Genomic DNA, 18,719 nt, shown 5'->3' on the forward strand with positions numbered 1-18,719 from the left:
AGGGACAGTCCCGATATTTGGGGCTTTGTCTTATATAGGTGCCTGTTACCCCCCCACCCCCGTCCCAATTTTTCACACTTGCTCTCTGGTCATCCTATATACCTGGGATCTCTGTAGTTATGGGGCCCATAACTAGTCATGCTCCTGACCAGTCTCCTCCCCCTGGAGACTAGGTGTTCAGATACGGAGGAGATGGGAATGATAGAAGAGAGAACATATATAGCTAGATCTGCTTCAGAAGATGTCACAGATCTAAATTCAGTGAGACTAATTAACCATGGGAACAATTTACCAAGGGTCTTGGTGCATTCTCCATCAATAGCGGTTTTTAAATCAAAATTGGATGTTTTTCTAAAAGATGTGCTCTAGGAATTATTTTGGGGTAGTTCTGTGGCCTGTGCAGTACAGGAGATCAGACTAGATAATCACAACGATCCCTTCTGGCCTAGGAATCTATGAATAGTCTCCCCTCAAGCAGGAATGTCGCTCTGGGGTGTCCTACATGGGTTTGCTCAAAAGCAATTAATTTGGATAGTTTAATAGCCATTAGAATGAGATCTGGTCCACGATCTGTTGATGGGTTATCTTTCACATTTGCGATTATTTCTACTGTGTGAGTTACAGCCTTTAAAAGGGACAGCAGCAGATTTGAGCGGGAAGTGTGTGTGTGTGTGTGGGGGGGGGGGACCATTATCCGTGTTTTGCTGGGCAATGCCTATGGTAGGACAGGTTTCAGAGTAACAGCCGTGTTAGTCTGTATTCGCAAAAAGAAAAGGAGGACTTGTGGCACCTTAGAGACTAACCAATTTATTAGAGCATAAGCTTTCGTGAGCTACAGCTCACTTCTTCAGATGCATATCGTGGAAACTGCAGCAGGCTTTATATATACACAGGAAAGGAAGATGATGTCTGTCTGTATCTGTACAAGTTTTTTCATGCAGTTGATAGATTTCCACTCCATACGGCTAAATGCAGTGCCTTGCATAATGACAGGTTTCCACGATATGCATCTGAAGAAGTGAGCTGTAGCTCACGAAAGCTTATGCTCTAATAAATTGGTTAGTCTCTAAGGTGCCACAAGTCCTCCTTTTCTTTTTGCGAATACAGACTAACACGGCTGTTACTCTGAAACCTGTCATTATGCAAGGCACTGCATTTAGCCGTATGGAGTGGAAATCTATCAACTGCATGAAAAAACTTGTACAGATACAGACAGACATCATCTTCCTTTCCTGTGTATATATAAAGCCTGCTGCAGTTTCCACGATATGCATCTGAAGAAGTGAGCTGTAGCTCACGAAAGCTTATGCTCTAATAAATTGGTTAGTCTCTAAGGTGCCACAAGTCCTCCTTTTCTTTATGGTAGGACAAGCCAGGCAAAGGTCTTAGGGGTGAGGGTAATAACTAGTACCTTGTTGCCCTGTAAAGTCATGGAGGAGTGTGTTTGAGAAATAGGTTCCCTGCAGCCGGAGGGTAGGGGAATGTGGCAAGCCGGAAACTTTCCCTGTTCCCCTTTGACCGAAGTCCCTGGCTGGCGCAAAGGAGACTGGAGGATGCCTTGTGCCGCGGCGGCAGCTCGGAGAGGTGTAAACTCAACACCGCTCCCGCAGTTGCTGTTGCCAGGAGACCGAGTAGCGAGCTCGGAGGGAAGGGGGAGGAGGCGGCGGCGGCAGGAGTCGCGGCTGCTGCAGGGAGCGCTGGGTAAGGAGCGCTGGGGCCGCTGCGGGCGCCAGCGAGAGGAAGCCGCTCGGAAGGCGGCGGCGGCGGCGGAGGATCCGATTGCAGCCGGGCCGAAGCGCAGGCACTGATTGCTCCCTCCAGCCCGCCGGGTGCAAGCGGCCGCGGGGAGCTTGCGAGGGGACTGGAGTGCATGCGGAGTTCAGGCTCCAGTCCGGCTGCGCACGATGGAGGATGAAAGGTATGTGCGGTGTGTGTGTGTGTGTGCGCGCAGGGCAGGCGCCTTTGTGTTTGCGTTGGGGCTGGCGGGGCTCGCAATGCACTGTAGCCCGGCGCTCATCGGTAAGTGTCACAGCCCTGCTTCGTGGGGTGGGGTGGGGGGATGAAGTTTCAAAGCTCTCCCTTGTGAGGAAGGTTTTGCATTGTGTTGCTCTGAGACAGTCATCGCTCACATCACCGCTGGGCACTCTGTGTTTCCTTTCCCCCCCCCCCCCGGCGCTTCCTCGTAGAAATTGCCCCCGGTGAACTGTCTCTGAGTGGAGCGTGTATGTGCTTTCGAGATTTAAACCCCCCCCCCCGTTGTCAGCGCCTGAACTGGGGGGCCTTGGAGCTGTGCAATACAAGGATCTCTGCTTTTTTTTAAAAAAAAATAAAATAAAATAAAGGGCAGTCTAAGGGGAAACATTCTCATGGGAACTGCCTTTTAACTTAATTTGAAATTAAGCTTACTTACAGTTGCATAAGCTTATCAGCAAGCATGTGAGAGGTGTGACTTGTAAGAACCAGATCACTTCGCCAGTGGCACTCATTGGCATGCAAGAAGTGGTGATTAAGTAAAGGGCTGATTCTTAATGTTCCTGTGAGAATTCACCTTACTTCTGAAGCATGTGAGGCTCCTGTTCCTGCAAGGCCTTTTTTCCCTAATCCCCTGCACAAAATATGTTGTTTTTTATCTTCTGATTACTAGACATTGCAATGTCATAGGTGAAGGTTACTTCACCTGATTCAAAACTGTGCTCAGAAGTTGAAGGGAATTTATTTCCATGCAAAACTTGCCATAAAAAAGATTATTTTTTTTTAATGAGATGTTGGAATGCATTTTGTCTGATTGACGCAGGCATTTAAAGAACATGCGGAGTTGAGCTGGAAATTTAATGTGGGTTGATGTAGTGCAGCCTACCAGTAAAATTTTAAACTCTGATTTAGTGTTCACCTCACTCTTTAATTTCAGCTAGTTGATTTTAGTTCTGTAAATCTTGACTTGTACCCAGTGGCACCCATTTAGTGCTTTTTGTAGTTAACAAACAAAAGTTTATGAATTTTGCAAATCATACTGTGAGTATATTTACACATCCTTTGTAAGCCAAAACAAGCGACCTGTGTTTTATGACAGGTAGAGGGAGACAGCAGGATGGATCTTTATAGCTGCTCATAGGGTAGATGGGCCATTAACTGTTTCCTGTGTAGTCTTGTTTTTGTCTGTCGTACCTTGGTTGCTGTAGTTTTCTAAGAAAAAGCTAAGCTCTTAATAGCCACTGAACATAGTGCAAATAATGAGAGGTGGCATCTTGTGATTGTTGCATGGGAATGCCCAGGAGAAGAGGGGTATATAAAATATTTACCATGTAGGCTTTCTTCTTTGAATGCCCCTGTGACTTTTTGAAGCCAGAAACTTAAACTTCTAGAAGCTAAAAATCAGCGGAGTACTCCCTTTCCAAGTTGTGCTGGTGACCTTTGTGTATGGGGAAAGTTTTCACAGAATAATATTGATGGAACTACTGCCTTTTGGGATGTGAGGAAAACTTTGCTTCTCCAACATACTGTACCTAAAATGCAACCTGGCTGCAGTCTTTGAGCAACATTCTCATTGCAGCCAAAGGGAATTTTGTCCAAGTAGCAAGGGGCAGGATTCTATCCTTAGGTGAATAGAGAGTCTCAATAGTTGTTTGTATATTTAATGTTCAAAACAAAACTCTCAGCCTGTGATCTCTCTTGCAGTTAAATATATTCTAGAATAGATCTAGTGTTTGTTTAAATGGCCACCTGTGGAGGTTAATCATTAGTATATTTAAATCTCAGAGGTATTTTAGATACTTGCCCATGTAACTTGTGTCCAATTCTTGCAGCTTTTAAAGTGAATCTGTTGTCTGAGAGTTGACAGGAGAGGAAGCTGAGGCCATGTGCTTATCCCAGTGGAGAGTGGCAATTCATTATCATCCTTGTTAATCAATTCTATTCTGGTAGTGCCCAAAAGCCCAAATACGGACTTGGCCCTGATCATTCTGGGCACTGTACAAACATAAATGTCCCTATAATAACCAGTTTGGCTCAGTTTTGTTTTAGACTGAGATGCTTTTTCATTCCCTAAGAACAATCTTCATATCCCCTCAGTCTTTGAAACTGAAGAATCCCACTGAAACTTCTGGGGGATTTTGTTGGTTTGAATATAATTATCCAAACTGTGGCTTACACACCATTGCTCTCAGGGTAGGGACGGAAGGCTCTTCAATGAACCCAGGCTGTGAGGACCTTGGATTTATGTCCCCTCTGAAGAGGCAGTTGAGAGATGTCAGCTTCTCACATTCTAGAAGTGCACGTCCTGTTGAACTCCACAAAAGCTACATCCTACACACTGAAAAGTGGAATGAATAGCTCTTTAAAAAGGACTCTGTCAAGTACTTTATTTCTGTGTGTTTTTTTGTGGTGGCTTTGTGTTTATATTTGTACATGTGCTTAGAATTTTGATGGGAACATTTTATAAACTTGCATAAAAATAGTATAGACCTCAAGTTTGACCTACTTTAACTTTCTTATTTGGATTTTAATTTCTTTCTTTCCCACTCAGTTAAATTTTTTTAAAAAAAGTACTTTATTATCAGGTCATGCCATACGTAGGTTCTAAACCTGCCAACACTTGTATTTCTGAGAAACTTTTACACATGTGAACTTCTTCAGTGGGGCTACTTACATGTGTAAAGTTACTCATGTGCCTAAATGTTTGCAGAGCGAGTGATTTTGTGTAAGCCAGTCATGTGTGGCAATCTAAATTGCTTACTTTGAAATCACAGTTCTCTCTTTGTCAATGCTGGTATGGCCACTCTTTGTCTGGCAAAACTACACAGCTGTATGATCAAAATGTGTGTTCTTTACCTCTGATGAAATTAGACACATTTTATTGTTCAACCAAAATAATAATATGAATGATACAGAATAATTATTGAAAACTTAAATTTTCCAATATCGTAATTTAAAATAATAGCTTTGAATGATTTTGCATAAACATGGTGATGTCTTCATAGTATTTTTTCCGAGAGGTTTAATATTTGCATCGCAAAGCAACTGTGATATTGGTGTTGAATTTGAATAATTATCTTAATTAGGGTAAAAATTGTTATCCTATGTTGTGGAACGCTTTATCTTTGTGATTTTTATCAAGTCCACGTTCCTCAAAATAATGTTCTTTTGGGGTTCTAGTGTGCATATCTGCAGTATACTCCAATTGCATATGTTACCAATTTTGTGTGTCCATTTTTGTGTAGTAATAGGCAATGCCAAAAATGCCGTAACAAAATAGGGGAAATATTACTTACCTCAAAAACAAAAAATCCGTTCTTATATTGATTTTTTTTTTTAAATGGGGGAGAGGAGCAGAATGAGCCAGTTCTGTTTCATTATTTTCAAATCCTCTGCAAAATCCGCCTCCCCCAATCAAAGCTGGCATTTTCAAAGACGCCAAAGGGAGTTAGGTGGCAAACTCCTATTGAGTATTGGGGATATTTGGCAAGCTAATTTCTCTAAGCTCCTTTGACAGTCCTAGCCCATAGTCTTTAAAATTATTTTATTTTCATGTGGCCTTAAAAAAATAAAGATTAGCTAGTGCACGTGCTCTCTCTCTCTCTCTCTCTCTCTCTTTCATAGCTAGCTATTATCAGTCTCTTCTATATGTACTGTAACATTGACATCTGATGATACAATGGGTGTTAGCTTGTCTCTGGGGTGAAAATATTAGGTATAATAATAAATATATTTGCTTCCAGGTATTTCTTGCTACTCATTCTAGATGTAAAATATTGTTGCTCTTTTTGTTTTATACTTGCTTTGTTTCCTTCAGTTAAAATTAAAGATCAAAACATTTATTTTTTGGCTATGATATCCATTTATCATAATAAAAAAACTTCCTTTCTTCTCAAATTAAAAATAAGGAAGACAGCTCTGTCAATATGGATAGCAGTTCTATCTTGATAAACAGATTCTTTGTTAGCTTTATAAGTCAAGGGACTGCAATTTAATATCTATTTAGTTCCCAGATCAAACTACATTATACTGGAGTAAAGGCTGAGTGCCTGTCAGCAACTTAAGGGTAAAAATCATTACAAGGATGCTGTAATTATCCCATTAATAGGCACTACAAATCCAGGAAATTCAGAGTTCAGGTTAAATTTTAAGAAAGCTGACATGTCAAGGAATGGAAATGCACAGTTAAGGTCCCAAACAACCTTAACTCTGCCCTCTGTAGTAACATTGTGCCACAACCATAAAATTATGGTTAGTACAGAAGTGTCTGTAGTCCTGCTGGCCACCGTCTTCCCTGAGGGCAGCTCGGCTCCACTCCTGTTTGAAAGTAGGCACTTTTAGCTTCAGTCTATTGAGAACAATAGAGCATGGCAGCCATTTTGAAAGAGGGCAGCTCTTCGTGGAATCCTTTGCAGCAGTAGCATAGATTCATAGATATTTAGGTCAGAAGGGACCATTATGATCATCTAGTCTGACCTCCTGCACAACGCAGGCCACAGAATTTCACCCACCACTCCTACAAAAAAACCTCACACCTATATCTGTGCTATTGAAGTCCTCAAATCGTAGTTTAAAGACTTCAAGGAGCAGAGACTCCTCCAGCAAGTGACCCGTGCCCCATGCTACAGAGGAAGGTGAAAAACCTCCAGGGCCTCTTCCAATCTGCCCTGGAGGAAAATTCCTTCCCGACTCCAAATATGGCGATCAGCTAAACCCTGAGCATATGGGTAAGATTCATCAGCCAGATACTACAGAAAATTCTTTCCTGGGTAACTCGGATCTCACCACATCTAATAGCCCATCACAGGCCATTGGGCGTATTTACCATGAATATTTAATTACCAAAACCATGTTATCCCATCATACCATCTCCTCCATAAACTTATCGAGTTTAATCTTAAAGCCAGATAGATCTTTTGCCCCCACTGCTTCCCTTGGAAGGCTGTTCCAAAACTTCACTCCTCTGATGGTTAAAAACCTTCGTCTAATTTCTAGTCTAAATTTCCTAGTGGCCAGTTTATATCCATTTGTTCTTGTGTCCACGTTGGTACTGAGCTTAAATAATTCCTCTCCCTCTCCAGTATTTATCCCTCTGATATATTTATAGAGATCAATCATATCTCCCCTCAACCAGAAACACTATTCATCAGTTTTGGCTGAAGAAGAAGCTTGCATGGTGCCTTCCCTGATGCCATGGAAATCCCTCTGTGGTTAGAGAGATGGCAGATCAGAGGCAGTGCAGGTTCCCAACTTCTTTCTGTGGCATCGTTCTTTCTTCCCTCTCCAGGAGATGTATGGGGATTCCTGGTCTAGTCCTTATTGACTGACTGCTCTTTACCTCTGCGTCATAAAATCCCCTTCTGGGGGTGGGGTTGTTTTGCCAGCAGCAGCATCTAACAGGGACACGGTGGCGTTTTGGTCCCCGCTGGAGCTGCTCTGTTGCAGTTGCTGCGTGGAGGAGCAGGAAGCAGTACCACAGCTGCTCCTGCGTAGAAACCCGGGCCATATCCCCTAGTGTCTGCATGAACCTCGGGAAGCTGAGTGGTTCAATGGGCTGAACCTCTTGACTAGTCTGTGGAATGTGCATGTGGAAACATGCCCTTCCCCTCCTCTAAGGATGGATCAGCTGAAAACTGTTATAATGGACCACATTTAATAGAGTGGCTTGAAAATCCCATTGATAATTGGGGAATTTTACCTAATGAATGGAGAGGAGCGGAAGGGGCTGAGGCTGATTTCTGCAGAAATCAACGTTGGGTTTTTTTTGTAGTTGAAATATGATGTGTGAACCATGATCTCACCTGAGCCTGCAAATAGACCTCGCTAGTGTACCTGTCGCTGCTTGGGCCAGAGCAGCACCTTAAATAGAACTCTAATTAATTTCACTGCTGCTGTTTGGGGAAACTCTGAGGTCAGGGCTGCTTCTGCTTGGAAAAGTTCTGAGTGGCACTGGAGGTAGGAACTGAGGCTGCTCACGGAAGACGAGTCTTCAAAAATTGGAGGCTGGATGAGGGATAGAGCTGCAGAGAGGCTGGAAGAATATGTAGAATAGCAGGCAGCAACCCCTCAAATTGAAGAGGGGTTGTGGTCAATCTCTCCTTCCCCTGAGATGGGAAACAATGTAGTACCTACTGGAATTTAGAGCAGGCTAAAAACTTCTAGGGACTGCTCTGTTGGCTAAGGGTAGCTAGGATGCAGGTGGCATAGAGTTGGCTACATTGGCTTTACGCCTCTTGGAGATTTGCCTAAACCAGGGGTATCCTCCGCTGCTGGTCTTGCGTACTTTTTGAGTTGTTGTACATAGCCACATGCACTTTAGTTCACACATCATCCTTAAATGTTCATCAGAAATCTTCATTCCATAGCTAAGCCTTCTCACTATGTTAAAGAACAAGATCAACTGGAAATCTTGTCATTTTCACAGATGTGTTAAAGTTTCTTGTCAATTTGAATCTTCTTAAAAACTGACTCGTTAAAAAAAATTCATCTTTGAGAAAGAGAGAGAGAGAACCCTTTAAATGGGATGTCTTGATCTCAAAAATTATTAAACGTGTTGGCAACACTAAGGTTTTTCAGCTAACTCTCACAATTTTATGGTGAGCCTCAGGATATTGGATGGCTTTCTTATAGCCCCAACTCCTGGAGTTAGTTAATTATATGAGAATATCAGCTTTCATGTTTAATAACCTCGCCCCCTCCTTCCCTCCAGCTGCTAGCTCTCATGGGGGACGGAGAAAAGCTTGAAAATGTGCAACTTAAAGGCTCCAGTACCAGAAGGCAAATAAAAAGAACCTGAATGTAGTAGTTTTGAAATCTCATGACTTTTAAACCAGTCTCAGGAATTTTTAATGCTTGGACTTGGCAATACTATAAGAAGGGTTTTTGTGCACACCCACAAGCAATGCCACTAAGCCACCCTACTGCTCCGAGTCCTGCTGTGTTCCCTGTGTGCATCTATACATGTGCTTGCAGCCTGTTTTGTTTTCAGTTTCACTCTCAGCTCTGTTGCTGGTAAATGCCCTTTTTCAGGGCATTGGGGTAGGGTGTATAGTCAGTGACCTATATCTAGCCTTGTGCTGTCAAATGGACAAGGTAAACAAACTGGGGGAGGAGGGGAAACATGTTTCCCATCTCTAACCTGTCATTCAGGCGACTTTTGCGGATAATACAGGTACAAGATTGACAACCAAAGCTTTCTTCTGACAATTCGATGCTTCAGAGAAGTTTCAAGTACTTTGGCTGCTCTAGAATGCCCAATCCCAGTTTTGTGGGTTTTTTTTGTTTTTTTAAATATAGACACTTTCTTTAATGTGGCTGTGTGTAAATCCCGGACAGACATAAGGTGAAATTAGCTGGCACTGATTTACACAGGGGAAACAGTGGAATTGATTTTATGCAAAGTGCTGTCAAATGCATAAAGTAAGCAAACTAGAAACATAGAAAAATATTTTTTTCCTATAATCATTCAGTAATAATAAGATTGGAGATTACTTGTAAGAATAAGCTTTTTAAAAAAAAATCAGGCCATTGTCTTTAATGGACTGTGTCACTATCGTAATAGACACTGTGCACATTACAGAAGTGTTGTAAGCATTTAACAATATTACTAAAATCACCTTAAAATATTAAGTGTCAATATTAAAAATCCGCTTGTACTGTTCTGGGTTAAATCCAGGCTGTGGTAATGTCAATGGGAGTTTTGCTATAGACCCCCAGTTGGGTTCATTTTCTTCCTACATTTATCCCAGCTTTGGAAATGAAAATCAGTTAAATCACTTGCATTTTTGGGTTCTTCATGATTGGGTTTCATGTACGGGAGGGGAAGGTTTAGCTGCTGAAAAGCCTGGAGAAAGGATTATGGATTTAAATAGAGTAGCAGTCTCTCATTCTATTTGTTTTCAATAAAATTGAAACATTGAGCTCAGAGTAATTTTACACGTATGAATAATAGAGGCTGGTGTTGACCTAATGGCAGTCTTGCACAGAGAGACAATTCTCTGCACAAGGTAATGAGGACACTGATGTGCCTTAAACTTCCAGATTATGGTGATCCTTGTTAGACAGATCACATTGGGCAAAACTGCTTCTGTTTGTATAGCTTGCCGTCCTGAAAGGAGGTTCTAGTTTAATAATCCCTCCTGTACGCCTCACCTGCACTACACCCTGTTTTCTAAACTTAACACCGAATGAGGCGTGACCTCTAAACTAATACAGTGGACGTCGTACAAATAATTTCAATTCCAATTTTCTGACTTATCGCTGTAGAGTGCGTTCCATGCAATCTACTGTGAGCATGTTTCTTTCAGATGAGATGAAAAACCACAGTCCTGCTCTCTGTGTGGACACTGGTCCCCTTGTGCTTAAGTCTATACCTTTGCAGCAAGGCAATTAAGCACCTGCTTAACTTTAAGGTCAAGTGCTTTGCTGAATCAGAGCCTGTCAGGGCTTGTCTTCACTGTAGTAGTTAGCTGGAGTTAGTACACTTTTGTTATTGATAGGGCTGCCACCTATGAGATACAAAACTCAGGACATACCTATTACTTAATGCTGGAGATCCAACTGTCCCACCATTATGCCAGGGCACAGGACAGCCTGCAGGGTCTGCCCCTGCCACCCAGCACTGGGGGAGGGACACGTGGGTCCCCAAGACAAGCCCCTCACTTCCCCACAGGCTGGGCTCCCAAGCTCCAGCTGCTGGTCAGCAGAGGCAGGCCGGCCCAGGGGCAGTCCGACACTACAGCCATCCTGCTGTGGCCACCACCTCCCCCTCAGCCACATGAGTCTGTGCCTGGAGCCTGCCCTCATTGGTGCGCTGTGCCATCTGTCTGTGGTGCAGATGCGGCCCCAGTCTCTGAGCAGGCTCAGAGTGACGTATTATTACACAGCTGTGGTTAAAAAAAAAACAAAAAAAAAAAACGCTGCACAACCTGGGAGTTTTAATGTCCTGAGAAGACTCGCAGATTTCCTGGGACAGCTGCCTCAAAAAGGGATGATCCTGGGAAAACCTGGGCAGGTGGCAAGTCTCGTTACTGTAGGTGAGCTAGGCCAGCTCCAATGAGAGCAACCATGCTGCAAAGCAACACTAGAGTTACACAATGATTTGGATTAGCTGTTGCATCCCCACTGAATTACCAGCTCGAGCACCAGCATCACTTGCGCGTCAAGCCATACTCCCCACCCTCCGACTGGCCAGCTAGCTCGACCTTAAAGCAGCACTTAACTCGGGTTAGAGATTTTTGTGGACATGTGTTAGGTTTAACACATGAGCGATCACTCAGATTAACTGGGCTGTGAAAGCATACCCTCAGGGTATGTCCACACTTTGAGCTGGGCATGTGATTCCCAACTCAACATACCTGCACTTGCTCTAATTGAGCTAGCATGCTAAAAATACAGCATAGTTATACGGGCGTGAGCAGTGGAAGGGGCTCCGAAATACGTTTTCATCAGAGACTATAGGCATGTACTCGCGGCAGCTAGCCTTTCCTGCCACTTGCACTGCTGCGACCACACTATTTTTAGTGCACTAGCTTGATCAGAGCTAATGTGGGCATGTCTCCTGAAGCAGGGAATCACACCCCCCAGCTTGAAGTTTAAATGTATCCTTAGACTTGAATTTGTCCTCATGTGCTTGGCTCACATTTCTTCCCCTTCCCACTCTTGTCTGGCTGGCTGCGATCATCTAACCAACCAGCGGTAGCTGCATTTCAGCGAGACTTTCCGTATACGGACACTGATCCTAGAGACAAGGATGAGAGTGTCTGTGACTCTACACATGTGAGTTGTCCTGTTCGTACTACTTGCATGCGCAAGTGTTTGCAGGAGCTGGGCCGTAAGCTGTAAAGCATTGGGGATCCTTCAGAACAGAGCTTGCTATATTAACATAAATTATTGCTATCTTTAAATTCAATTATGCTGGATTCAACAACACTGAAAAAGCATAAACTTTCCCTTCCCTCTTATCCTCATTTTCAGCATCAAACAGAGTTCCCAGTCACCTGATGAAGCTGAAGATAAGGAGAAGGACCAGCGCACGGTAACAGTCAATCCTTCTCACATGGGAAAGGCATTCAAGGTCATGAATGAATTACGGAGGTACTTTTTCCACGTAACATGCATCATCTTTGGTTTATCAGACACATGCTGATCAGAACAGAAAGTCATTTGGGGCACTTTAAAAAATAATATTCTGTATTCGCTTCAGCACAAAAGGAGGTCACGCAACAGGGTGTTAGCAAAGCAGTAGGAAGAGGCAGCCAAAGTGTAGACTTGTAGAGCGCTGCTATTCCCACCCACACACCTGTCTACCTCTTTGTCAAAAAGAAGCCAGCTGTGTCATTTTCAGAGCCATATCTGCCGTTTACAAACAATAATTGGTTTAAAGTTTCCCACTACTTACAGCAAATCCACACACACAAACACACTATTCTCAACAGAGCAAATGGCTTGAAGACCAATAATAGAATATTACAGCTATGAGGACACCTACACGTAATTACAGAGCAAGGATTGCTAAAGTGGGATTCTCATTCTCTTTGACTCACAGTCACTCAATCTCAGCTTTGTACTGCAAAGTGTGTAAAAAAACAAACCACACCACCCACAAGCCAATTTAAAAACTTCACACTGCTCAAAGAAGAACTCCAGCACATTTTCGATCAAGTGTGTGTATGTGTGGGGGAGAGGAGAATTGTTACTTTAAATGGCCTTTTAAAAAAATTAGTCATTTAAAAGATACCTGTGGGTGTGTCAGCCATTCAGTGGCAGTGGATGACATTTGGCTTGTTTCTTGGAGTCTGCCTTCTTCCCTTGAAGCAGGTTGAAATTCAGCGAGTGTTTGACTTTTTCATTTGTGTGACTTATTTGAGTCCTTGGCCTGCCAAACGGTATCTTTGGTTTGTGGAAACTATTCTGTTTTATTTATTTAATGTGAAAAATGTGTATGTAACACTCTCTTTCCCCCTCCCTCCCTCCCTCGGCCCCCGGGGTTGAATAGGTTGACCTTCTAAAATATGCATTATCCTATAAAGAGAAGGACTGGAATGCTCTTCCTCTGCAGCAGATGCCACCATGCTTGGGCTGGCCCAAGCAGGGGGGCATAACACAGAGAAATGCGAAGTATCCTTCCCATCTCACAGTTCTGTGAAGCTGAGTGCGTTTCCTTTTCAGTCTCCCTCTAGTCCTCTGCTGGCAGAGGGATGAGGAGACCTGAATGCAGGTGCTTGTGCAGCTGAGCACCAGGCGGCCGTGGTTATGTTGAAACTCCAATATTGTATTCCTTTAACTGAAGTGCACTGGAGACCCAAGCAGTGCTGCTTTCTTGGTTTCTGTGTTTTGCTCGATCCCGAATGTTACTCAGCTGACTGTAGAAGGTTAGATCTGCCCTTAAGCACATGCTTTTCAGACTGCATCTTTGCATGCTCCTTGGCACTGCTTTCTCTTCGCTCCTGCTGCTATTCTGCAGTCTGCAAATCCTGGTGTGTGTATGGTGCACTGCTTTGAACCATCACTCAGTAGTACCGTCAGACAGCCTGTGAAAATGGTTACCTTGAATAACAGCGATTTAATTCCTGTTTATCTAGTAATCCCTTACAGAAAGTCTAGATTTAAACTCTCTGGGAGGTAGTGAGACCTCTAACCTATTGACTACGAGTTAGTTGCTTGGCACATTCATCTTCTAAATGTAAATGGAAAACTCATTTGCATGAAATAGACTTTTTAGATGATAGGATCCCAGAGAGGGACTAAACTGGATTCCATCTTGATAGACTGAAGTGAATGATCTCCAAAGCCTGCACTGTATTTTGCTCACATAAAAGCTCCCTTTACCACCACCACCCCATCAGAGCTGGTATAAATATGGAACACACAGTCTCTTATCTATTTCTAAGTGTTGTCTTTCCTGTATGTTTCCAGCTGTAATTTTCAGCGTTTTGGGAGTCATTTTATTAGGTATCACAAAATACAAGGGACGTACCTAGTCTGTTAGAAGGCTAAATGTGTTTTTGTTTTATATGGGGTTTTCTAAAGCAAAAGCGCAATAAGCTGTATAGAAGAGAGAGTGACATCTGGATTTGTAGACCCTGATCTTTTTTCCTAATGTGACCCTGTCAATGAGCACCCTTATTCTGCGTTTAGATGCTGAAGTAGGGACTAGGTATTTTATAATACTGAGCACTTACAATATACAAACATCAATTAACAAATGCTCAAAGGAGAGATCTGAGAGGGAGATAAAAATGGGCACAGAGTCATGAAAAACTTACCCAAAGCCAAGCTGTGAGTGAGTGGCAGAACTGGGGCTGACTCCATGCTGACTCGTGCGTTAAACTCGGTCATCAAGATGAATAGCAGACTCCAGTGAATGAGTGCACTTTGTGGTGATGCTCTTGAGAATGACGCGAGGAACCCTTTGTGTGCCATTCAGCCCTGAGGAATACGCTTTGTTTGTTCATGTGCTGTAGCATCAAACCTTCTCCTCTACCAGGCCTGTTGTGTCATGTGGGGAAAAAAAGGAACCCTCTCCCCTTTTATCCCACCTCCTTCCCAAGGCTGTGGAGAGATGAAAGCTGCAGCATCCCCTACTGCTTTATGGGGGAAAAGTGGGTGGCACATCGGTGTAGTGACAGAGCTGCTAGGAGGATCCTTTGTCCCTTTCCCAGGCTGCTTTATGATTGGAGATGGAGACAATCTGAACTTCGGGGTTCAGGACCCTGTGGCCAGCCTCCCAAATCCTTCCTTTTGTAGAACAGGATGTGTCCAGTTCTATTGCAGGCAGGGATCTCTGCCGCTTTGGGTGGGAGCAGGATATGCTCCATAAAGAAAAGTTGATAGGGACTGGTTGTCTCCTTGTGTTTCAGCCTTCCACTGAGACTCCAGCAGTTGTCAGATCTTGCTGGATGATTCAGGTCACTTGTTTGTGACGTAGGAACTCTGCTCATTTTTCCAAAGGTATTTACAGAGGGCCCTTTGCATGGCCAGATGTTCTGAAACCATGTTGTCTTCTCTGGTGTTTTCCAGCAAGCGACTCCTCTGTGATGTGGTGATTGTTGCTGAAGCCGTTGAGATGGAAGCCCATCGCGTTGTCCTAGCAGCCTGCAGCCCCTATTTTTGTGCAATGTTTACAGGTACTTTTCTGCCTCCAAACAAAGTTCTGTGGTTGAGTGTGCTCTGCAGAATCCAAGACGCACACAGTTATGTCTTCACGATAGACCTGCTGCAGATGGTGTGGGCTCGGGTCTGTATGAAGATCTTTTCGTGGAAGAGAAGAAGTGTAGTAAAGTCTGTAGCTGCTTATACCAATGAATGTGCTTGAACATCTCTTGGCTAAATCCCCTTTGGACAGGGGACTTTGTCTTGTGCAGGTTTGAGGACACTGGCAGCACTTGGTAAAAGTTGGATGCCACCGTATGTGGCCCTCCCATGGGAGATCTGTGCTGTGTGGGACACAGAAGGAATTGTATGTGGGTTGGCAGATAGCATTTGAAGTGAGATGTTTGATTTTTCTAGACCAGAATTTGGGGTGTTAAAGCATGTTTTTTATTTATTTATATCAAGCATTTATACAGTGCTGTAAAGTTGCATGTTACATTGCTCACACGTCCCCCCACAAAAGTCCCTGTCTCAGAGCTTACAATTCAAAGGCCTTGTCCTACAAAAACTTGAACACAAGGGATGGACGTGTTCTGAAGTGTTCAGCATTGGTTTAATTCTGCTCCCACTGAAGCAAATGGTAGAAGTCTTGTTGACTCCTTGGTCTGAGTGCTGCCACTGGCTTTGGAAACCCCGTCCGTGATTATAGGATTATAATTCAAAATGATCTGGACAAACTGGCAAAATGGTCTGAAGTAACGAGGATGAAATTCAATAAGGACAAATGCAAAGTACTCCACTTAGGAAGGAACAGTCAGTTGCGAACGCACAAAATGGGAAACGACTGCCTAGGAAGGACTACTGCGGAAAGGGATCTGGGGGTCATAGTGGACCACAAGCTAAATATGAGTCAACAGTGTAACACCGTTGCCCAAAAAAAAAAAAAAAAAGGGAACATCATTCTGGGATGTATTAGCAGGACTGTTGTAATCAAAACACGAAAAGTAATTCTTCTGCTCTACTCCACGCTGATTAGGCCTCAACTGGAGCATTGTGTCGAGTTCTGGGTGCCACATTTCAGGAAGGATGTGGACAAATTGGAGGAAGTCCAGCAAAGAGCAACAAAAATGATAAAGCTCTAGAAAACATGACCTGTGAGGGAAGATTGAAAAATTGGGTTTGTTTAGTTTGAAGAAGAGGAGACTTAGAGGGGACATGAGAACAGTTTTCAAGTATGCAAAAGGTTGTTACAAGGAGGAGGGTGAAAAATTGTTCCCGTTAACCTCTGGGGATAGGACAAGAAGCAATGGGCTGAAATTGCAGCAAGGGAGGTTTAGGTTGGACATTAGGAAAAAATTCCCAACTGTGAAGGTGCTTAAGGACTGGAATAAATTGCCTAAGGAGGTTGTGGAATGTCCATCACTGGCGATTTTTAAGAGCATGTTGGACAAACACCTGTCAGGGATGGTCTAGATTGGGGCAGGCAAACTTTCTGGCCTGAGGGCCGCATCGCGTTTCGGAAATTGTATGGAGAGCTGGTTAGGGGAGGAGGTCGTGGTCCGGCCCCCACCTCCTATCTGGCCCCCCATCCCCGGGACTCCTGCCCCATCCACACCCCCTGGCTCCCTGTCCGCTGACTGCCCCTGGACCCCTGCCCCCCGCCACCCCATCCAACCTCTCCTCTCATTCCTGACTGCCCCCCCGGGACCCCTGCCCCATCCAACCACCCCTTCTCCCTGTTCCCTGACTGCCCCCTGCTGCCCCATCCAACCCCCCCCTCCTTCCTGACTGCCGCTCCCCCCCCCCGGGACTCCTGTCCCCATTCAACTCCCTGTTCCCGCCCGACCCCTATCCACTCCCCTGCCCTCTATCCAATCCCCCCGCTCCGTGCCCCCTTACCGCACTGCCTGGAGGCGCTACAGACATGCTGCCCGGCTGGAACCGGGGCTCGCTGCCGCAGCCACCGTACAGCACAGAGCACCGCGTCAGGCCGGGCTCGGCAGCTACGCTGCCTCAGGAGCTCACAGTCCCGCTGCCCAGAACACTGCGCCGGCGGTGGAGTGAGCTGAGGCTGCAGGGGAGGGGGAACAGTGGGGGGGGCCGGGGGGCGAGCCTCCCTCGCCAGGAACTCAGGGGCCGGGCTGGATGTGGCCCCCGGGCCGTAGTTTGCCCACCTCTGGTCTAGATAATACTTAGTCCTGCCATGAGTTCAGGGGACTGGACTAGACCTCTCGAGGTCCCTTCCAGTTCTATGATTCTGTGTAAGCAAAACTACACACACACTTCAGCGTTGGCAAGATTAGGCCTTAGGTTAAGACAAAAAGGTCAAGAAGAGCGGAACAAGTCTCTGAGGACAGGGATGGAATATTTCCACCTAACTCAACTGAAGACTCAGCCTGGTAGCTCAGCTGGAAGACACCTGCACTGCAGTACCGTCTCTACTCCCAAGCCCCTTGGCCATGCATGTTGAATTTCCATTGGCAAATCTTTGCTCCCACCTGACCAGTCATATCTGTGCCTCCGACAAATCAGTTATACCCCCAAACAATGCTGCCCCCTTCAAAAAATTTCAATCAGTACTGCCACCCCGCCCAACTCTACCTCTTTGCAGGGCTCTGCAACTGCTGACCCTCCTCCTGTTGCTGTCCTGAGTACATAGGAGACCTTTGACTACCCTCTCCACCTGGGCCATCTGCTCTTTTCTCCTCTTCTTAAAGGAGTAGCTGCCAGGAGGCCACACTGTTCCCTCCCTCACATTCTCTTCCTGAAAAAGAGCCAACAAACCAAAATTCTCAGTAATAAAACAGATTGGATTTTAAGGTCTCCTGAACGACTCTTGTGATAGCTTAACTTCAGCCCAATGCATTATGTGAGAAACCCAATTTGGGGAACGTTCTGTGATACTCCTTGATTTATGGTCACCAAAGCGTTGGAGGATGGTCAAAAGAGAGCTGGGAGCTGGGAGAGCTACTGTTTTGTGTCTCTACGTGGATGCTCCCTCCTTAAAGAGGCTTAGATTGACCCTGTTTCTGTCAGTTTTATTGGAAGAGTTCAACTCCTTGCTAATCATCATCTGCAAAATGTGTTTTCTTTGTCGTGACTTAAAAGCTATAGCAGAGCCAGGCAGTGTTTGTGCCAGAAAGAATGTGGTCCTAACTGAATGGGAAAAGGGGGGATGCAACTGTGAGTTCATGTGCTGGGCTTGGTGTTCTGCCGGGATTGCATGTATCGGTGGCTTTTGGCATATGGGAAGTAGAAGGTGCATTCACTTAAAAAATAAATTGATGGTTGACGTTGTGGGATGTATGTCTGTATAAGCAGGTGTGCGTTGGTAGGTACTTTACGTTTGCCAGGAAGTTTTTTCTTCGTAAGGCTGACAAATCTAAGCTACTAAGAATCTAGAGAGCTGAGACAGTATCTTGGGATTGGATGTTAGCAGTAATAATAATGCCACTATGTGTAAGGAGCAAAGCAGGAAGGCGTGCTTTGTGAGAGTATTTGTTACTGTTTGTGGTAGTTATTACACCAGCCAACAAGAGCACAGCCCTGGAGAAGCCTCTGATCCTTAGAGGTCATGTCTGCCTGAAACCAGCCACCATGATTAACTGGCATTAATAAGGGCAGGTAGACTTTGTTGCTGTTCCAATTCTGGAATT

The 18,719-nt window shown here is 44.6% G+C and overlaps 1 protein-coding gene across 8 annotated transcripts in view; it reads left to right on the plus strand.

Moving 5' to 3' along the window:
• The first annotated feature begins 1,677 nt into the window (after nt 1–1,677).
• KLHL3 (kelch like family member 3) overlaps nt 1,678–18,719 on the plus strand; it is a 66,496-nt gene continuing 49,454 nt past the window's right edge. For 4 of the 8 annotated variants that reach the window (XM_073355479.1, XM_073355480.1, XM_073355483.1 and 1 more), the window contains exons 1-4: nt 1,678–1,918; nt 4,164–4,365; nt 11,947–12,066; nt 14,992–15,098. In XM_073355479.1, the coding sequence (XP_073211580.1) occupies nt 4,244–4,365; nt 11,947–12,066; nt 14,992–15,098 (349 nt within the window). In that variant the 5' untranslated portion in view covers nt 1,678–1,918; nt 4,164–4,243. Of the gene's footprint in view, nt 1,919–4,163; nt 4,366–11,700; nt 11,749–11,946; nt 12,067–14,991; nt 15,099–18,719 lie in introns of those variants that run through there. The other 4 variants (XM_073355482.1, XM_073355481.1, XM_073355486.1 and 1 more) reach the window with 4 other exon arrangements.

This window comes from Lepidochelys kempii, chromosome 8 (genome assembly GCF_965140265.1).
Source record: "Lepidochelys kempii isolate rLepKem1 chromosome 8, rLepKem1.hap2, whole genome shotgun sequence".
NCBI classification, from domain to species: Eukaryota; Metazoa; Chordata; order Testudines; family Cheloniidae; genus Lepidochelys; species Lepidochelys kempii.